General features: G+C 37.4%; 2 protein-coding genes across 4 annotated transcripts in view; both read right to left on the bottom strand.

The window, feature by feature from the left end:
* LOC127794976 (protein MODIFIED TRANSPORT TO THE VACUOLE 1) overlaps positions 1 to 5503 on the bottom strand; it is a 31003-nt gene extending 25500 nt beyond the window's left edge. Inside the window, exons 1-4 of one of the 3 annotated variants that reach the window (XM_052326333.1) lie at positions 5370 to 5503; positions 4930 to 5201; positions 3551 to 4300; positions 3268 to 3423 (exon numbers count right to left, since the gene is read on the bottom strand). In XM_052326333.1, the coding sequence (XP_052182293.1) occupies positions 3268 to 3423; positions 3551 to 4300; positions 4930 to 5136 (1113 nt within the window). In that variant the 5' untranslated portion in view covers positions 5137 to 5201; positions 5370 to 5503. Of the gene's footprint in view, positions 1 to 3267; positions 3424 to 3550; positions 4301 to 4929 lie in introns of all 3 variants that reach the window. The other 2 variants (XM_052326334.1, XM_052326332.1) reach the window with 2 other exon arrangements.
* Positions 5504 to 5932: 429 nt separating this feature from the next.
* Positions 5933 to 16344, bottom strand: LOC127795635 (tRNase Z TRZ3, mitochondrial). Its single transcript, XM_052327430.1, has 12 exons — positions 15943 to 16344; positions 15385 to 15474; positions 13344 to 13388; positions 13159 to 13213; positions 12945 to 12988; positions 12327 to 12830; positions 11991 to 12259; positions 11743 to 11890; positions 11566 to 11616; positions 7249 to 7652; positions 6508 to 7150; positions 5933 to 6305 (listed from the first exon to the last, which is right to left on the bottom strand). The coding sequence occupies exons 1-12, from the start codon at positions 16327 to 16329 to the stop codon at positions 5988 to 5990; spliced, it is 2958 nt and encodes a 985-aa protein (XP_052183390.1). The 5' UTR covers positions 16330 to 16344; the 3' UTR covers positions 5933 to 5987.
* Positions 16345 to 18344: the final 2000 nt, after the last annotated feature.

Genomic DNA, 18344 nt, shown 5'->3' with positions numbered 1-18344 from the left:
CCCTATGGCACTCTATATTCATTGATTGACGGATATTTACCAACTTTTCCAATCAAAGGGCCAAAAAGTTAATCAAACTTCAAAACCGTTCCTCCTCATCATCATTAACTGCATCTTATCCTAACCAAGTTAGGATAAGTGGAAAAACATTATATGAATACTCATTTACTTCTAAAAGTTACATTGACAATACAAGTTCATGCAAAAGAACGAGGCAAAATTTTAAGCCAAATGCCCTTCCAAATGAAACCCTCCAGTGATGGAAGGATGAAATAAAGTTCTAACACCATCTTCATATGGAATAGTTTCATGAAATGGTGATAAATGAATATAATTGATATGTTTATATTCTATCACATAGTTGATATTGCGAAACCAACCTATACAACATGGAAACACAATGACTTCAAAATCATTCCTATAACGACAAATTAATTATTGAGTGACAAACAAGTCATTAGCCATTATTTTGTCTATAATATGAGAATTAGGTTCAATCAATGCCATGAAATTATCAAGAGGCAAAGGACAAACTTCAATTAGGCAAATGCTTAGGGGCTGTTTGAAAATGCTGTGGGAAATTTCCATTTCATTTCATTTGTGTTGATTCCATTTTGCTAGGAAAAATGGTTTAATTTTGCTGAGATGTCAAAAAAATGAAAAGAAAAACTGAAGATGCTGTTTGATTTTCCTAATCTTTTTTTTTTTTTTTCAAAAGACATGACAGAATTAAATCTTTTATTTTATTAAACCTACAAAAATGCATCAAACATCTAGAAAAATCAGAAAATTTGGGGGAAAAAAACAATCTTGGCAACAATGGAGAAAAAATAAAGTAAAAAAAAAATCATTTTATTTTGTTAGAGCTAAAAAATTCAAAAAAACCAAAAAAAGTTAAACTCAAAATCAAAAAATTCAAAAAGAAAAAAAAAACAATGAGAGAAGTGCCATGTCCATTGATTTCTATATTACACACGAGAGAGAGAGAGAGAGAGAGAGAGAGAGAGAGAGAGAGAGAGAGAGAGAGAGAGAGAGAGAGAGAGAGAGAGATCAGGGCAACCATGGGGTTGCCAAGGTGGAGGTGAAGAGAAACATAGGTTGAAGATGAAGGCAGAGATGAAAATTAAGATCAGTGATGAGGCCTCGTCGGTGGGAGGTGAAGGTGAGAGTCAGTTTCAGCTTACAGATCTGGATTTGATTTTGTGTGAGAAGAAGGAATGAATGCAACAAAAAAATGGTTTTTAATAGCTGCTATTTTTCCATTTCTTTGCATTCCATTTTCATTTTTTTGGGATGGAAAATATAAATCAAGCATCATTTATTTCCACTTTTTGTTCCAAAATTATGGAAATGAAACATATACTTTTGAAATGCAAATGAAATCAAATCAAACAGCTCCTTAAATACCTCAAGCATCAATTCCCTTGCTAACATTTTATACAATTGTAAAATTTCTTTTTAAGCTAAAAGGGAAGTACAGAAGGTTTTGTCATATGCCTATAGGATCAGTTTTCTTGTATTACACAGAATATTGAGTAGTTAAGCACTAACATGGACAACATATGAGCATGATTAAGATGAAAAATGTTAAGGTAAGTGTGTGACAATCTAAAACAAGAAAAAAAAAATGAGAAAATGAAATTATCCAGAGTATAGTTAGAGTGAAGCCTATTGAAGCTAAGATGTGAGAAACATAATTAACATGTTTAAATATGTTGGGGAAAAAAACAAATAGATGGATCTGCAGAGAGAATGAATAGAATGAGAAAAATTTTGTAGCAAAAGAGGTAGATAACAGTTAAAGAAAACTTGATAGAAAACTCTTAAGCATAACATGAGATATAATGGCCTAAAAAAAAAGAAAGATGTGGTCATGGACAGAGAATTATCGAGCTAGAATTCATATAAACAACCCCACCTAGTGGGATAAAAGGCTTGGTACTGTTGTTATTGTTGTTGAAAATGTGCCAAATGAATAAAGATATAGTTGAGATTGTAGAGTGTTAGGACAAGTAAGATGCACATATAGTTGAGATCTTTTCGTTGTCTTTTTTGTTTTTTGGTAGTCCCTTTTGGTGTTTTCTAAGGTACTTGTGAAAAAAGACAAGACAGAGAATTAATCCTTTTGAAAGCCATGAAAATTCATCATCACCTTTAGCCAAGCTCTTATATTGTTTTGTAATAATAAACCCAATTAAGGAGGGCATGGCAACAATATAGTAGCCCTTCTCAATAGGTAAAAACTCCCTATGGCTAGAAGAGCCACCACCTTAATGTTCATCTCCAAGGCCATCCTACTAAAATTTGTCTTTGGAAATCAAGACTAAGAAATGCAAATATGGAGATAGGTTCCTGATAACACTATCGTGACATGCCCAGCACGAGAATTTCCACAATTACAAATAAAGGTGACAATGGCAAGAACATGGCATTAAAAATCTTTAAACATTTACTTGTAAAATAATAACTATATCTTATATAATAAGTGAATTTCACATCATTACATCAAGGGACAACGTATTTACCCATTAAACAACGAACTATCATTTTTCATATTCTACAGATGAGAAATAAGGGTAAACAAAAAGCCTATAATCTCTCTCCATAGAGACTTTTTTTAACAAATTGAAAGTTTTGAATTTATAAATATTATAAAGTCTTAAAAGAAGACTGGTTAATATTCATAAATGCTAATTGCTTTTATTTCATTTTAGATGAGAAGTTAAATTTTCAAATTTGCAACTTTCATATGCAAAATAGACCATGTGTCTGAAGTGTTTAAAATGGGTCCATCAGGTTATTAAAATTAAAAAAAAAAAAATCCATTTAGACAAGTTTCTGACATATTGTAGGAGTTTTAATCATAAAAGTGCCCGTGCTTGCTAAAGCACCAAGGTTCCAAAGCCAGGTTGCTGAGCAGGAGATGTTGATTGTTCTATCATTAAAGGTCGGTCAATTTTTCTGCAATCTAATTAATGCCAATGCAGTCATTAATTGAGCTATACATAAAAATATTGGATATCTACCCCTATACTTTGGTTAATCTAACACTGATATGCAAAGTAGTCATCCAATTTGTAATGAATTTTATGTAAGAGAAGCATTTAAAGCTAGCAGGTCTCCAAGGATATTGTTCATCATCACGATTTCTTCTTTACTTATATTTTTGGTTTGACAAGGATGGTGGTTCTTCAGGCCATTACTCCCCTATTTTTGAGAGAGAGAGAGAGAGAGAGAGAATAAATGTATCAATACAAAGTAACTCACCTTGTTTGACTTTTCTCTCAAAGAAGCTTGAGGAGACTCTGTACATTTTATGACAACATCTTTATTTTCACTAAAATAAGATGCTACGATAGCAAAATGCTCGATGTCTTTTTTCTTTAAAATTGCCTCAAGAACACAGACAGCTTTCATGCGGACCTGAAAAGTAATAGTGTGTATGAGTATGCAGCCCATGAGGAGAACTCTATGTTAGCACATGCAAGTTCCAATTATACATTGTGCAAAACCAGTATATCAACATGAAAAAAAAAAAAAAAATACATGCCTGCCACAAAGGAGAGCCAAGCTTTGATTCTAGGGCATGACTTAAAGCCAATTCATCAAACTTTGAGGCCTCCACAAGGAAAGCCTGAAGTGCATCTCTAGTGGGTTGTAGTCGTACACCGCCAGATGTTACAATGGTCTCCAACAACCTCTCCTCACGACTCTTATTCTTGTTATTACTTGAGCTGGCATTCCCATTAGTCATTTCTGTCTGGTTAACCCTCAACTCCTGACCCCATGATCCAGTATTGGCATCTCTTGAGAAGCGGGAACCACTTTGTGCTTCATTGCCATGCTCAATTTGATCATATCTATCTGGGTAGTCGATCTCCGTAGTCAATGACCTCCGAAGATTAGGACTCCTGTAACTTCCAGTGTCATTCTTTCCCTGTGATTGTGCTTGTGTTAAACTAGTAAATCCCTGCTTTAGTGTAGCACTTCCAATACCAACAACTTCACTTAAAAAAGATTTCTTATCTTCTGATGGCATCTCAAAGTTTGTATTCCCAAAACCTTGTATCCGTTTGTTAAGATCCTCAGCAGGAGCTGGTTTATTGTCATCTGTAGAAAATATAGCAGATATGGCTTCAGTGGCTGAATCCCGCACAGCTTTATTGAGAGCATCCCCCTTCAGAGGATCCGGCTGGCCCTTGTAATGAAATAACTGCCGCACAGCTGCTGAGTTTCTCTGCATCTCCCTTCTGAACTCTGCACCAGACTTTCCTACTGCATACTTGATCAGCCTCAAAGCCTACAAAAAGTCCAAAAGAAAGAGCACCAAGATCCATAAAATTTGATGTTGGAAGCATAACTAGATCATCTATTAGGTATTATGATTGTCAATCAGTCTAGGGCACCAAACTTGAATCAACAAATATTATAACAAGTTCGAGATGGATGCCAATGAATTGGATTTCATATGAAAAAAGCTGTGGCACGTGGATTCTCATATAGAATCCTTTCAAATGGTTGAAATTCAAAGATTTGCAAATCTCAACATCTCTCTTACAAATTCATTTCTGTTAAGTTAGCCATCTGCCCTACCACAACTTATAGAGAAATGGTTTATTGGACGCAGCGGACGTAACTGATGTGATGAAAAATCAAACTACCACACAAAAGGCAAAACGTAGAATCCTCTTCCGTACGCAGCACAAAATTCAGTATAAAAAAAACTCAGCTAATTAGATCTGCTCGATCAAAATTTTATGGTATGAAACGGACCAACCAGCATAGGGAGAACACAAGAATGTATGAGAAATTGAAGCCCAAATCCACTTTCCACCATGCAATTCAGAATACAGCATACATCGAATTGATCCGCAAACTTGAATTGCCAGAATAACAATCTCCGGAAATTAACTTGAAGAAACACAATACCTTTTGTTTGACAATTGGGCTCTTATGGTCAAGGCGTTTCAATATGAACTCCGAGACTTCCCTAACAATACTGCCATGCGAAGAGCGAAGAAGCTCGCAAATCTCCTCCAATTTGTACACGGGCGTGACTTTGTCTTCGTCCGTCGTCGCCCCATCGATCATCCGCGATCGCCAGTAGGATTCAACGGCTCTCCTGCTCGAATCCATTTCTAGAGATCCACCAAGACCCTAGATTTCCTATCTACGAACAAAGCCTCGGAGATTCGCCAAGCCTGGATTCAATCCGACAAAACACTAGAAAAATTGAATGCCAACACACCGATCAATTCCAATTGCAATAAAGATTTGAAACGCGTAACAGATCTTTAGATGGCAATCATTGCAGTTCCAACAGCGGAAGATTTGGTGACATCAAGTTTCCAGAGAAATTCAACAATTACCAGTAGCTCAGGATTAGGGTTCCCGGATGAGAATTTGGACCAGAATTTGGGGGAAAATGAGAGAGAGAGAGAGAGAGGGAGAGAGAGAAGCTTCTTGCGATTCCGGACAGTTTTTGGTACCCAATTTGCCTGGCAGGCGGTTCACGTCAAGGCTTGAAAGAATGACGAGTGGCGACCCCACCGCGCATGAGAGCCTCGGTGGCTTCTAACGAAGCCGCTACTGGGCTTGTCGTAAATGCCCTATGGTATTAGCCCAAAGATTGCACTCCGCGGCCCAATTATCAACCCAGCTATTAGGGGTGAGTAAGAAGGGATTAATTCGTTCAAAGATGTTAAATTAAATCAACTTAAATATTTAAATTAATTAAACTGATATAGAACTGGTCGACTATATTTTGACAATTTTAAAACTCACTAAAGTGATTCGATTTTTGAGTATCGGTAAACCATCCATTCAAAAAAATTGTCTTCGTTGGTCACAAAATTATGAATGTATGTACCTTACCCTCAAGTTCAGCAAAAATGTTTCATAATTCAAATTCAATCCTGTGAACTCATACTCATCGTCCCAAATAAGATAAAATTTTCTTGCGTGCATGTGCAAAATTACACGGATATTTAGTTAGCTGTACTAGCTGCATTTACAACATCATCAGATTCATCCACAATCATCTCATCCCTGAACAGAATTTTAAGATGGGGAAGAACTCTAGGAAGAACATGTAGATCTGCTAAGTTAACACTCATCAAATCAAATGCGATGCATGTTTTATGCATATGAGTTTCATCAAAGACTGGTATTTTGGGGTATCTTTGGCTGAAGTGGGTAAGAATGATGCGGTACGCTCCGGCAGAATTCCCGACTTCTATCGCCTCCTTCGTCGTGCTGTGGTTTCGCGCTATAGCCTCGTCCAGCAAACCATCCTCGAACGTTGCCTGCAAACCGAACCTCAAACCATCAAATAAGGAACAATCCAGACGACAGAATTGCTAACCAAAGTATCACAAGAACCTCATCACTGAAGGCGGAATGTTCCAAAAAAGTATGCTGTGTGCTTAGGCAACTTTTCTAAGAATTAAGGTATCTCAAGGAACTAATAAGCTCTGAGAAAATGCACAATGCCATGCGAAGACTTGCCTCGTGTATTAGAACCGTTGCTTCATGAGACGCCTTAATTAGTTCTGGGCATGGCCTGCTATCACCGGAGTACACGATCTTCCACCCTGGTATAACTTCCCCAGCAGCATTGGTTCGATCTGCTGCCTTCAGGGCAATGCCAAATGCCTGTGGACAGTGCACGACAGGGAAACTCATTAAAGTCGCCAAACCTGCTTCTTTTAGCATTTTCTGCAAGTGCTTTGAGATGGGAAAAACTATGCTGTTGCTTGAAGGGCTATTGGGTCGCTTCCAATAGCTCTGCATATGAACTCCTTCAGCGAACAAGGTAGAGTTAATGTCTTTATTTGTGTCCTCAGAAGCAACTGAGCTCCCTGGAGGGGAGTTGCTATTATTTGATTCAAAAGCGTCCAATGAAGCTTCTGTGGTGTGCCTGCAATCAAGGAACTGCATATCTAGATCTTCAAGTATTTGATACGCATCTAAAAATCTCTTAAGCTGCCTGGGGCCAATAACGAGCAAAGGTTCGTGTGGTTCTCCCCTCAACAAATCACGTCTGAGAGCAAGTATTCTTGCTAGACCTGAATGGTGATCAGCATGAATATGTGAAATCCAAATACACCTTAAACCTTTCACAGCATCATTAGCGCCCTCAATACCGAATCTGTAAGGGAGAAACATAAAATTCCTGGTGTTAAAAATTATGGAAAAAAAGTTGCAATGCTGCAATGCATTTGAAAATTACTGGACTGCGTTTATTACCTTCTTTTCAGCTGTCCGAGGGTTCCTTCACCACAATCTAAGAGTAAGCTTCCTTTTGAGAAAAGGTTGATGAAGATAGAACTAACATTTCGGTACTTAGAAGGTTGGGAAGAACCAGTTCCTAGAAGAACAATCTCCATGTCTTCCCTTGAAATATCTTCCAAACAACTAGGAATTGTATTTTCAATCAACCATGGCTCTTCGATTAAAAGATTGTTATTTACCACAGGAGTCACATGCTCTTCCATCCATTTGTTCCCCTCCCAGAATCGGGTAACTTCCCTTGCAACATCTACAATCTCCGGAATCTCTGAAAGTAACTCATCTATAATTTGTGAGTGAGAAATTAAACTCGGAACACCAGATCTGTCTACTCCAAGCTGAGCATAAGGACGCAAATGGAACTGTCCAGACAAAAATGAGCACAAGATTACTCAAAGGGGTAAATCATCAAATAAGAACATGTACTTGATTTAGAAAGGCCATATCCTAACTCAAAATTATCTTTTTCTTGTAATAAAAAAATATTAGGAACGAATGTTTGGATATCCAGTGAGCAAAATTCTGAAATTAAGTATCAAATATAATCATTGGCCCATCATGTATTTCAAACTGATCAAGCATGCCAAAGGAAATCTGAAACCAGTCAAGAGGAGAACTCCAATACACCTTTTCAGTAGAGGAGATTTTGATTCTACATTAACTACAAAAAGACAAACATTTCCAGGCATTTACTGAACACTAGTTAAGGTAAAGAAAAACGTCAGGACAAGAACAGCATTTCCAATGAGACTTGAGGGAAGCCCAGGGAAAAGCTGGCAATGAGAAAAGTTTCTGACGTTTCCAAATTCTGAGTTTTTATTGGCATCTGTAACCTTTACCAAGGTTTATATAAATATCGAAAATATTGCATAAGTGTGGTTTATTAAATGCCACAAAAGGTAAGAACATGCTGGATGTAAGAACATGCTGGAAATGTGCTGTCATTACCAGCATTTCAAGCCGCCAGGAATAATCACAAAAACATAGGTAATTTTTCCCAACATTTATAACATATTTACTGGTGTTTATATAAATCCTGGTAAATAGATAGAAATGTATTTCTTAAATGTTGCAAAAGGAAAAAAACACCGGATATCTCAGCCATTAGTGGCATTTTCTACTGACATGCCAGTAAGAGTCACGGTGTTCTGTTAAATACCAAAGAAAGGAATAAAACCATTCTTGATGTTTCCAGAAGCTAAAAAAAATAGTTCAAGAAAACATAGGTTTAAGTCCTAAAAATGCCAGAAAAGGCTTAATACAACATGACAACCCTACTTCTAGATTTCATAATCTGTTCTGGAGTTTCAACTTTCAAACCACATTACCAATCCACAAACAATCACCGAACCAAAATACTGGTATCTAAACACCATCAGTGAACAAATTAACCCACAATAAACAGTCATTATCAAACTCTATTGGCATATCCAACCAACACATTCACAATCAAATGCCAATTGTTATTTGACCAAAACTATCACACTCAAAGACCACCTATGACCCACTGTCAGGACCCTAGGTTTCAAATCTAGGATTTCTAGTTGGCCATCGTGAAAGAAGAAAGAAAGAAAGAGAGATGAGAGAAATTAGAGAAAAAATGGAGAGAAAACAGAGGGGGACAGAATGGATAGGAGAATACGAGAGAACTTGAAATTAATTCAATAATGTCTCGATACAAGGTGGAATAGACTTATATATGGCTATCCACAGCAGTTAATCGGTAACATTGTAACTGACTTTATTAACAACTTATAACAGTTGCAGTGGTTCGTTGTTGCCAGCTACCGTAACTGTAATAATTGCAGTTGAAATAACTTTTAACAGCTTTCTGCTATCTTCTATCTCCTAATTCTTCTAATCACAACACCACCCAAGCAACATTTTCAAAACAAACTTCAACTACTACCCAACCAACATATTGTCCACCTATAGCTACATCCTTTTTCTATTTGATTGTACTGAAATGAAATTGTAATGAGAATTACATAATATTCAATATGTTGGTTGGATAGTACTTGGACTTTGCCAATGAAATGTTGGTTGGGTGGGTGGATGATAGATGGTGTTTGACTGTGATAGTGCTTGTCAAATAACAGGTAGTATTTGATTATGATTGTCTTGGTCGAGTAACAGGTGGGATTCAATTGTAAATGAGTTGGTTGGATGACCGTTAGAGTTTGAATGAATTATTTGGATGATGAGAAATGGTTCATTGTGAGTTAATTTGTTGATTGATGGTGCTTCAATATCAATATTTTGGTTGGGTGATTTTATTTGTGGATGATTTGAATGTGGTTTGAAACTACATAACAGTTTATGAAAATTCGCAACCAAAAGCCAAGTTGGGTTACTATGTTGCATTGAACCTTTCCCTACGTTTTTGAGGACTATTACCAGCATTTCTTAACTATTTTAGGCATTTCTACAAACATCAAAAATAGTTTTATTCCTCTTTCTGACATTTAACAAAATGTCATGACTAGAGGCTTCCTGGCGATTTGCTAGAGAATGCCAGTCATGACAGAGCATATCCAATGTTTACATACCACTTGTGGCATTTAAAAACCATGTCTGTCACATTTTACTGGGGTTTATATAAATGCCACAAAATAATGCTCTAAATGTTGAGAAAATTTACTGGCGTTTTAGTAATTATTCCAATGGTTTTAAACACTGGTAATGGCAGCACACATCATAGTTGTCAAAGGTTCAAGGGGCACTGAGGCACAAGAGTGCTTGGAGCCTAGGAGTGAGGTGCAGGCAGAGTCATCTAGATGCAAGGTGCACATTTAAAAAAATCTGCATAAAAATACTTATACATCATTATTTTCAATATCTACCTATAAAGAGGTAAATGCAAACTTATAAAATCATAAATAAGAAATAGGCAACACTATTTAACTAAACAATAGGTTGTTTTACTGTTTTCTCAATTTTTTAAATTTTTTTTTTATGGTTGTTACTGGTTAGATTTCCACGAGTCCATAAAAAAAAAAAAAATACATAGGACCAAAGGTATGTACCTTGTCCCTTGAGGTGAGGTCCCCTCAGCCGAGCCAAGGCCAAATCAAGGATCAGTGGGACCCTAGGAAATAATTAGTTTAGTGGCCTTCTAAAAAATAATAAAAAATATTTAAAAAAAAAATTGGCTTTTTGAGATGCAAAATCACTAATTAAATTTTTGTATTCTAGTTTAGAAAGTAAATCTTTTTCAATTGACAATATAGCCAAATTACTTAATCTTTCTTGTGACATAATTAAACATAAATAAGATTTTATTAATTTTAATTTTGAAAAACTTTTTTCCTGCTAACATATGTATAATATAGATATACATTTTTTGGGGGGCCCTAGGCATAGGCCTTAGTGGCCTATGCCTTGAGTCAGCCCTGAGCTGAGCCTTGAGCCTAGGCACGCCATTGACAACTACGGCACACATTCAGCATTTTCTAACCTTTTGCAGTGTTTAATAGACCATGCCTGTGTCATATTTCTGGAGTTTATTATAAACCCTGGTAATGGTTTTAAAAAAGTCTATAAAAATTCCCTGTTAGTATTTAATAAAAACCAGGAAATGTCTGTTTTTTGTGGTGTTGGATATGGTTTACAAAAAGTGGATGTAGGTGTGGTTGGCACCAAACCACTATAAACTTTCTTGTGTATTTTGTGTGTTGAGTCTTCATTTAGAAATCTAATTTACATACACACGACAAACTAAAGAGAACAAAAGAAATTAAAATTATGTAGCGGAGATGAGGATGTTAAGATGGATGTGCGGTCATACAAGAAAAGATAAAATTAGAAATGAAGTTATTCGTAATAAGATAGAAGTAGTGCCAATAGAGGAAAAGATGAGAGAGACTAGATTAAGATGGTTTGGTCATGTGAGAAGGAGACTAAGAGACGCTCCTGTGAGGAAAGTTGATGAAATGGAACAATTAATCAAAAAAAGAGGTAGAGGCAAACCTAAGAAGACTTTGAGCGAGACATTAAAGTTTGATATGAAGTGTATGGATCTCAATGAAGATATGACAAAAGATAGAAATACATGGAAGTCTAGAATTCATGTAGCCGACCCCACATAGTGGGATAAAAGCTGGATATATTGTTGTTGTTGTTGACTCAATTCACCCCTCTTGTAACAAACATCAGAAACTAAGGGACCAGCAACAAGATGAAGTCATGAACAGAGTCCTAAAGCACAGAAGAGCAGCAAGGATACACATCAATTTGAACAAATGTGGCTTCAACTAGATAAATATACTATCATACCTTTAGGAGATTTTCAGCAGTGATGTTTTCACAAGGCCTTAAAACAGGAACCTGGAAGAAAGGAACCAAGGCACTGCTCAATAATTAGGAAACACACTAAAATTTTACAGTCACGAAACACATGCAAAGGAAGATAAACTGATCATTGCCTTCTAAAGATGTCACATCCAAACAGACCTTACTGAATGGCCTGGAGTCAGGTGCCGAGCCATTGGAATGCTGAAGAGACCAAAAACCAGGAGATGGAAATAACTGGGGACACAGGTAATTAAGTCGTGCTGCAAGCCTTGCACTGGATTGTAAAATAGGAACCTCTACATTCTTCCTGCGCTAACAATGAAATAATTGCACGATTACTCCAGTAAGAATGATGAAACAATGCAGAAGAATGACTTTGTATCCATTCAGAAAAGGAAAAAACTAACATTTCATGTCCAGCCATTATATGTTGGGTACCACTGAATCTTGTCATCCATTTCTGATAATCAACGGTGTTTATGACAGATGCAGGACTTAAGTGAATGATACAATTGACAAGTTTGGAAGTCCCTTCTTGATTGCCAGACATATCTCCATAATAGTTGTCAAGAAACTGTAAGGACAACATCTCTTGCAAATGACATGATGTTGGGCAATCAACAATGAGTATGATAGGGCCCGGAATAGAAGGACCCAATACGTCACTTGGATGAACCTAACAACAAAATAAGTCAGAGACAGAGAACCAAAGCATATATGAAAGCAATAATTTTTCAACCCACCATGATATTTTGCTTATCTGACTTCACTGAATTCCCCAGCTGCAGTTCACGATACTTTGGCCCAGGTTTCAGTCCAAGAGCAGCTGCTTTTTGGGGATCAAATTTGCCCTTAATTTCAGGTAACTCACAAACATATACAACAGATATGTCACCAGGCTTCACAACAGGTCCTACTTCCTTATTTGTACTTCTTGGTGAAAGTGATTCTGAGTATTGATTTCTCCTGACTTCTACATTAATCTCTGTTGTATTAGGTGACAGAAGCTCTACCTTGTTGAGCTCAGATGCAAAAGAGCTTGGTCGCAGAAGCATAGCTGATATTTTAACAACTTCATCATCAATGAGAACAATGGGGTCAGTAAACTTCCCTGGATCAGGAACCGAAACCCCATCAGAGCCAGGTGATGGTCCAAAGCTGTGTGTGTGAACCATGGCTGCCTTTGGGATGAATGACCTCATGGCATCAATTAAATACTTGAGATCAGAGGGGCCCCAAACATTGACCTTCAAAAAAGTAGCAATCATATATGAGAATCACATAGACCATTTTTCTATCTAATCCTGTTCCACAGCAAAGTAAAAAGAAACTATTGATGCATCAAGCTAATTCATACTCACAGACATTCCATCATCTCCCATGCCAGCCAATGTCAATAAAAGACCTGCAAGGTAGAACAGAGACCAAGTGTTTGTAGGCTCTCAAAACTATCCCAACTATATAGAAAGCATAATACTACTGATTTTAACATAATTTTTCAAAAAAAGTAAATAATTATTTACAGGAAAACATCCATTTTTGAGTGAATTTTGAAATCTTAACTAAGATACAGACCTGGAAGCCCACCCGCCGTCTCTGAACATACACGAGAGAGAAATATGTGATCAATCTAAAGAGAGGCAAGTTATCAGTACGTTCACCCAGAGGCAGACAAATGATATCAAGTCAAAGGAAACACTATCTTAAGATGGCAAGTGCAAGATGAGAAAGAAATTATAAAACTGGCAGATTTATGATACCTTAGACAACTTAATCTTATGCTCCGTGCAGAAGCGTTGTAATCCCTGGAACAGGAACTAAATAGTAAGAGATGTGGCTGCTATGAAGCTCCACATTATGCTCTTCAAGAATTAGATAAAAAAATCAAATTAGAAATTAACAATCTGATTCCCATTGTTTTGCAAGGCATCCAAGGGTCACAAAAAGCTGTTATGCATATTGGATCAATCACAAGGCCAGTAAAAGAACAGAAAAGGACAATGATTAGATAACCAAGCATTCTACCATATCCAATTTGGGCATGCAGAAACTTGTCAAAAAGAAGATAAGAACCCTAGAAGTTAGGAATGTTCGAGCACATGATTTGCTAAAAAAGCAAGCCAAGCAAATATAGCCATTCTGATCACTTTTACAGCAAGTGCAATGAAAAAACCAATTTCACACATGGTCAAAACTGTTTAGTAGGGAACTCTTTTTTAGAGTTCAATTTTAGGTTATGCACATATAGCAACACTTTTCTACATCCATGCAGTTTATTAATGACACTTTATTTATTGATTTGTAAATTTAGCAAAACCAAAAACCAAAAGATATATTGGTTTTAAGTTTCTATCCTTCTTATTCCTTTTGTTCATAAAGCAAAACCGAAAATCAAGAAAATATTGAAAGATGGTAAAGATGTCTGATACCAATGCCCACAATGACATTATCATCATTTACTAGGAGGAGAACATGTGTTGTCCAACCATCAAAGTGAAATCTCCACAAAATGGAGCAAAATTATCCAACTCCTTGTTGAACTTAAACTAAAACTTTACTCTCGGTATACTAAACCATTGGTTGAAACTTGAAATTATATTCCCCCCTAGTGGTCTTTCTGTTCAATGAAAAGTTAAGGTGAAAAACTCAAAACTATTTACTAGAGAGGACATCTCTTTTCATAATTTTTGTCACTCACATTAATATTATGGTAGGTATTTATTGAAGATTGATTATTCATTATGCAACAACATTTTATATAGGTTTAATTCTTGATAATAATTTGGTGTGTATTAGTACCGCAGTTTGTCATAGTTACAGTTAATACAAGAATCGTTATAATTAATAAATACTCAATTGTAAACTTTTACATATCAATGAAGATGAAGCAATAATTTCTTTCTAGTCTTTGTACTTCTGGAACACGTGACATCTCACATTCACATGAAAAACACCATGTTCCTCTTTCTATTAAAAAGGTATGACCAAGCCCTCAAAGTTCAAGGTAAGATGAAAGTAATTTTCCAAACAAGGTCATTCAGATAAGCGGTTTAGTTAATAACAACATACAGACTGACAACAAACCGCAAATAACATAAACAATTAAAAAAGTATAGAAATATAAATAAATCATTACCATGATCGAAAACTTTCTTTTTTATCTGTTAAAGCATTTGCCTTAGATTAGCATTAAGACTCAGGAGAGAAGAGAATCAGAGAAGCATTCCGATATAACAAGGGTTTCTAAAAGACTGTTAGTTGTATGTATCAGTTGTAATGGTAACCGTCACATGTTTTAAATGGCTACCAGTTCCTTGTAAAGTCCACCCTTTATGGATTATAAATAGAGGGTCAGGGGGTCTCATTTGAGACACTGTTTTTCGTTCTATATTGAGAGAGCAAGAGTATGTACTGTATCTGTGAGAGAAAAGTGTGTATAGCTTTGTAATCTCCTGGAGAGACAGCTTGTGTATAGGGCTGCGAGTAGGAAAGAGTGCAGTGCATGTAATCTGTCAACTGAGTTTCAAGATAGTGAAGAGAAAGGATCTAAACAGTCTGGATGTAGGTTCTCCTAACTGGAGATCCGAACCAGGATAAATCCCAGCCTCTTGGTGTGTGTGTGTTCTTATTTTTCAAGTCCTTATTCGTGTTCTATTGTTCATCAATTACGTGTGAGGTATATTTCCTTTCTTGAGGGTTGAATGTTGGATGTTTTGAAGCGGAAATTGGATAACATTATCCATAGATAATACAATTAGTAGACTAACAAGTACCTAGTTTTGAATAGTAAGCAATACTTACTTCTCCGGCATTAAATATAAATCTTTGTCTGTCAAAGAAGAGCAAAACTGATGGTGATGTATCCTGGGTATCCATTCCGGTCCCCATAATCTGCAACATACGGCAAATAAAAGATAAGATCTTCAATCCAAAAGCTGCAGACAAAGTCGACAAATTGCTTGCCAACCTAGGCATTTAAAATCTTTAGAACAGAACCCATTGGGCAACACACAACATTTAAATACTGACATAGAAACGGTTCTAAAACTCCGAGGCTCCAATAAAAGCAACTGAGAAAATAATTTCATAAGTCCAGCTCAAAAGATTAGCCAGAAGAAAAAATTAAGTCTTCACCAACAAAAGTGCTTCCAGCTAAAGAATAAATTGCCCTATGAAAATCAAATGATGGCTCCCCCATTCAAACATACCTTTCACCCAATTGAACCAACTGCCTTAGAAGCAATCAATCACTTTGAACAAAAATTGGACCAATTCGAGCAAGAAACTAATGAAGCCCAGAAAGAACAATGAACCCGATTAAGAGGACTACTTTAATACCTCGAAATCTGTTCCACATACCTGAACATAACAAATAGTATTTACAGGATTGAGCTTGCGTTCCTTCAATGGGAGGACTTTTCGGGGCCTGTCGCTCTTATCCGTGCCCTCAGCCCGCCTCTTGTTAAACCCGGCAACACGTTCGGCCTCCTCCATGGCCACCCCTTTGTCCTCCTCCATGGCCACCCCTTTGTCCCTCTTCTGAATTTCTCTCAGAGAAGTGTTGCTCCTGCGGGTGAGGCTGAGAGGCTGAGAATGGTGGGGCTGTCGTCTCTTGGGGCGGAAAGCAGAGAAGGCGGTAAAGAAAGAAAGTGGCCGGCGGGCGGGAGAAGTGAAAGAGAAGGATGGGGGAGAGAGAGGAGAGGGGCTGAGTAGAAGGCGGCGAAGATTTGGTAAATTGCGGGGCATTCTGCGAGTGTTTGGTATGGTGGTTTAACCCGGATTTTGCATATACAAAGAAAAACATATACTGAGCCCACTCTTGTCTGGATTCGGAGTGGCCCGGCTAAGCCACTTTTTAGGCCCACCAAACCACAGAGAAATTATTTCGTCCCTTCGACATATTACGTCAATACATAACGAGGGTTTCCACTTATAAGTTGCTCTCTTTTAGAAGGTGTTTGGCTAACTAGTTTGACTGCTTATAAGCTATTAATTTAGGTTACAAGCTGAGTAATTTATTTTTTGAAGTATGACAATATCTATCAGGTCAAACGCTATTAAACTTAAAAGTTAATTGACTAACGTTTGGCAAAAGCTTCTCTAACTTTTCACAAGAGCTTATTGCCTTGACCGATTAAATTACTTATTTATCCTCAAATAAAATACACATTTTTAACCTATATCCTTCTTCATTCCTCTACTTTCTCTAATTCTGTCATCGTCAAACCCATCTCTGCCCACCACCATCACCATCATCTATCACCATCGCCCTAGCCGATCGTCCATCACCTCCATTGCTTTCTACGTTTCCATTTCCATTCACTATATATAAATATATATTTATTTATTAAAAAATAATATTTTTATGAATTTTATTTGTATTATTTAACAATATATTTATTTTCGTCTTTTTGTCAAATTCTAATAGTTTATTTATCAATTTTTTCAAATCAAACACATAATTATTAATTGATAGCTTAAAAGCCCATATATTCAAACACATTATTAGCTTAAACACCGGTAAATTTAACATACACTTACTAAACTTTAAAAATATAACTATTTACTCACTAAATTTTGTTTAACGTCAACTATCCATCACCTATTACATCTTGCAAATTGAAACTACTCACGTGATTAACGACATTTAGAAAAATTTAACAAACATTCATTGAACTTTAAATATGTAACTATTTAATCACTGAATTTTGGATTGTTACTTGTCGACGTTTGATTTCGGCCGACCGTGATTCGTTTTGGACCGCGGTGAGTCAATCCAAAAATACCGAGAAGGAAGGAAAAAACCCCTCCCCCCAAAATTCCAAGCGTGTACACCAGAATCTTTTACGTGGTTCGGCCAGAACGATGCCTAGTCCACGGCCGCCATCTGATTATTCTCCCAGAGTGGCGGTATCTGATTATCCTTTTTTTGTCCTTCTTGCCCCTCATGGTCTATTTGATTCTCATTTATATTGAGGGGCTTTTACAATTTAGATAATATATAAAAATACAGTGATTGTATAATGGGGGACAAACAGTTCTTATCGCCTTCGCAAGACCGGGAGTGGGATCCTCATTACGAGGGGCATGGGCTGTTACAGATAAAGTGATCGGACCCTACCTCTGACTTCTCAGCAGCTTTGCCGCTCATGCGAGCTGGAGGTTTTAGGCCAGCGACCTGGATGGGCCAGCGATCTGGAGGATATTTCAGGAGCTCGTTAGTCGATTGCTCCGAGCTCGTTGGGGGATTACCAGGAGCTCGCCATATGCTCGCTTTACGAGTTCCGGATCTTTGGTGGAGGCTGGACCTTCCTTGATGAGGTCGTCCGGGCCTTTTTGGCCTTGAGTGATTGGGCCGGTCTATCGGACCGAGTCTGGCCCATGCGGGGTGATACGGGAAATACATATAACATAAGCTCCCCAGTTCGCGGCACGATCTTCGTGCTGGGAACTGACGCGTGCCAGCTGTTCTTCCATCCCTCCGACTTCTGCCCAATCACCTTAAGTCTCGTAGTTCCACGCAGCACGCTTTGTCGGCAGCGCATTTAATGCGCGCCCCCTCCCCATTTCTGCGCATGATTACACTCGTGGGACCCACAAGCTGTTGTGCGGCCGCTGGATGCGGAGCATGTGATAAGTCGTCATTTGATCCGACGGTTGGGATGGACCAGGCCGTCAGTATAAATAGTGGGGAGTGTCCACCCGCTTCTTCTTTCACGCTATTTTGAAACTCCCTCAAACCTTTGCCTCCCTGCTTTCTC

The sequence above is a fragment of the Diospyros lotus genome, chromosome 2, assembly GCF_014633365.1.
Source record: "Diospyros lotus cultivar Yz01 chromosome 2, ASM1463336v1, whole genome shotgun sequence".
Taxonomy (NCBI): domain Eukaryota; kingdom Viridiplantae; phylum Streptophyta; class Magnoliopsida; order Ericales; family Ebenaceae; genus Diospyros; species Diospyros lotus.
This window is presented reverse-complemented; position numbering and strand designations above follow the sequence as displayed.